Here is a 2,899-nt window from a genome sequence, read left to right as displayed (position 1 = left end):
ATCCATCTCTCCATCCATATGTTCAACTCTCCGTCTATACATCCMYCCATCCATTTCTCCATCCYTCCTTCCATCTGTCCATCCATCCACCCATCCATCCATCTCTTCATCTATACCTCCCTCCATCCGTCTGTCCCCCATCCCTTCTTCCATCTATCCATTCCTCCTTCTATCATCCATCCACCCATCCCTCCTTCCGTTAGTCCATCAGATCCTTCCTTCTCCCTCTTCCTTCTCTCTCCAGCTCTCTGCCCCATATCCTGTTCTCACTAGGGCCAGCTGTGGGTGGCCATGGGTGGCTGTGGCACGTGTCGGTGGCCATGGGTGGCCCCTGATGGCCACGCTGCCCCCTTCACCCTCTTTCCTCTCTCCCACGCAGGCATGGACGCCAGCTTCGTCCTCCTCACGTTCACCCTCGTCTGCGCCCTCATCATGGCGGGGGCCGCCCTCGCCTGCTTCATCAGGTGGGTGCCACCTCATCGGGGTCCTCGGGGTGGCTGGAGACAAACCTGGCCTCTCCCATGACCACCCACTGCTGTGTCCCTCTCCCCCCACCCGCCACAGGCGCCGCATCCAGCAGGCCCAGCTGATGAAGGGGCCCAACAAGATCATCCTCACCCTGGAGGACCTGACGTTCATCAACACCCAGAGCAGCAAACGGGTGAGCGATGGGTGGGTGGAGGGTCATGGCCGTGCTGCCTTGGGGTCCCCAGGAGGGTCTGGAAGGGAGAGCTGTGGCCCAACAGCTCTCTCCATGGCCAGGCTCTTCCTTGGGAGGAGATTGCCAAGCTGGTGGGTCCCCCATGGGTGACGTGTCCCAGTGGGTGATGTGTCCCTGTGGCCTGATGTCTCCCCCATGGCCAGGCGCTGCCTTGGGAGGAGATTCATGGGCTGGTGGGTCTCCATGGATGGTGGGTCTCCATGGGTGACAGGGCTACGTGGTCTGGTGTCTCCCATGTGGCCAGGCTCTGCCTCAGGAGGAGATTGATGAGCTGGTGGATCTCCATGGGTGCCACGTCCCCATGGGTGGCAGGTCCATGTGGCCTGACATCTGCCTCATGGCCAGGCTCTGCCCTGGGAGGGAACTGATGGCCTGGTGGGTCTCCAYAGCTAATGTATTCCCATCTCCTGAGGTGTGCCCATGGCTGTCATGCCCCCCCCATAGCAAGACATGTCTCACGGCCACATATGTCCCCATGGGTGATGTCCCCATGGCTGCCACATTTGCATATGTGACATCCCCATGGCCAGACATATCCCCACGTCCTGAGGACGTGGCTGCTGCATCCCCATGGCCAGATATGTCCCATGGCTGCCACATCCCCATGGGTGATGTCTGCATGGCCAGACGTGTCCCACGTCACGACGCGTTCCCATGGCTGTCACATTTCCATGGCTAGACGTGTCCCATGCCCAGATCTGTCCCCATGGGTGATGTCCCCATGTTCTGATTTGTCCCAATGTCCTGATATTTTCCCATGGCTGCCACATCCCCGTGGATGACATCCCCATGGCCAGACACATCCCCACATCCTGACATGTCCCCACGGCTACCACATGTCTATAGGTGATGTCCCCATGGCCAGTAATCTCCCATGGCCAGATGTGTCCCCATGGCTGCCCCATCTCCATGTGCGATGTCCCCATGGCCAGTCATGTCCCAATGTCCTGACATGTCCCCATGGCTGCCACATCTCCATGGCTAGATATGTTCTTGCACCCTGATGTGTCCCCATGTCCTGACAGGTCCCCATGTCTTACCATGTCCCCATCTCCTGATGTGTCCCCAAGGGATGGAGTGATGTCTCCATGGCCAGACATGCCTCTGTGCCCTGACATGTCCCCAGGACCAGACATGTCTCCATGTTCTGATTTATCCCCATAACCAGATGTGTCCCCAGGGCTGCCACATCTCCATGGGTGACATCCCCAGAGCCAGACTTGTCCCATGGCCAGATGTATCTCCATGGTGATGTCCCCGTGGCCAGACACGTCCCTGCACCCTGACACATCCCCATGGCTAGACACGTTTCCACGTCCTGATGTGTCTCCATGGCTGCCACATCTCCATGGGTGACTGCCCCATCGCCAGACAGGTCCCATGGCCAGACATGTCTCCATAGGTGACAACCCCATGGCCAAATATGTCCCATGGCTGGAGGTACCTCCATGAATGACATCCCCATGGTTGACTGCCCCATCACCAGACACGACCCATGGCCAGATGTACCTCCATGAGTGACGTCCCCTTGGTGACGTCCCCATCACCAGACACGACTCATGGCCAGATGTAGCTCCACGAGTGACGTCCCTGTGGGTGACGTCCCCATCGCCAGACATGACCCATGGCCAGATGTACCTCCATGAGTGACGTCCCCGTGGGTGACGTCCCCATCGCCAGACATGACCCATGGCCAGATGTACCTTCATGAATGACGTCCCCGTGGGTGACGTCCCCATGGCCAGACACGACCCATGGCCAGATGTACCTCCATGAGTGATGTCCCCGTGGGTGACGTCCCCATGGCCAGACATGACCCCTGGCCAGATACGTCCCTCTTGCGGCTGACGTCCCCACGTTCCGCGATGTCCCACGTCCTGACGTGTCCTCTCCCCGTGCCGCAGGTGGACGAGAGCCGCGCCAGCCTGGCCAGCCGCAGCGGCGCCGACGCCAAGAGCATCCGGAGCGTCACCGCCAGCCCCGAGGCCACCAACGTGGCCATCGCCGAGGTAACCGCCTGTCCCACCACCGTCACCCCGCGTCCCGCAACGTCCCCTACCCCCAACCTCCCTCCACGTCCCCCCCTTCCTCGCCACCGGGGTCGCAGGGCAGGGCCACCCCCGGCCGGGAACCGCGTCCCGGCTGATTGACGGCCGCCGCCCCGGGGTGATTGACAGC

General features: G+C 60.7%; 1 protein-coding gene across 1 annotated transcript in view; it reads left to right on the top strand.

Annotated features, from left to right (window-relative positions):
* Positions 1-2,899, top strand: part of LOC146585576 (retinal guanylyl cyclase 1-like) — a 20,379-nt gene that overhangs the window by 5,519 nt on the left and 11,961 nt on the right. Inside the window, exons 4-6 of the mRNA XM_085322675.1 lie at positions 380-464; positions 565-661; positions 2,626-2,730. Coding sequence (XP_085178801.1) covers positions 380-464; positions 565-661; positions 2,626-2,730 — 287 coding nt within the window. The remainder of the gene's footprint in view (positions 1-379; positions 465-564; positions 662-2,625; positions 2,731-2,899) is intronic.

Source organism: Rhea americana, unplaced genomic scaffold (assembly GCF_003343005.1).
Source record: "Rhea americana isolate MKP2758 unplaced genomic scaffold, rheAme1 scaffold_799, whole genome shotgun sequence".
Lineage (NCBI taxonomy): Eukaryota > Metazoa > Chordata > Aves > Rheiformes > Rheidae > Rhea > Rhea americana.
The sequence above is the reverse complement of the archived record's forward strand: the minus strand, read 5'-3'. Positions and strand labels throughout refer to the sequence as shown.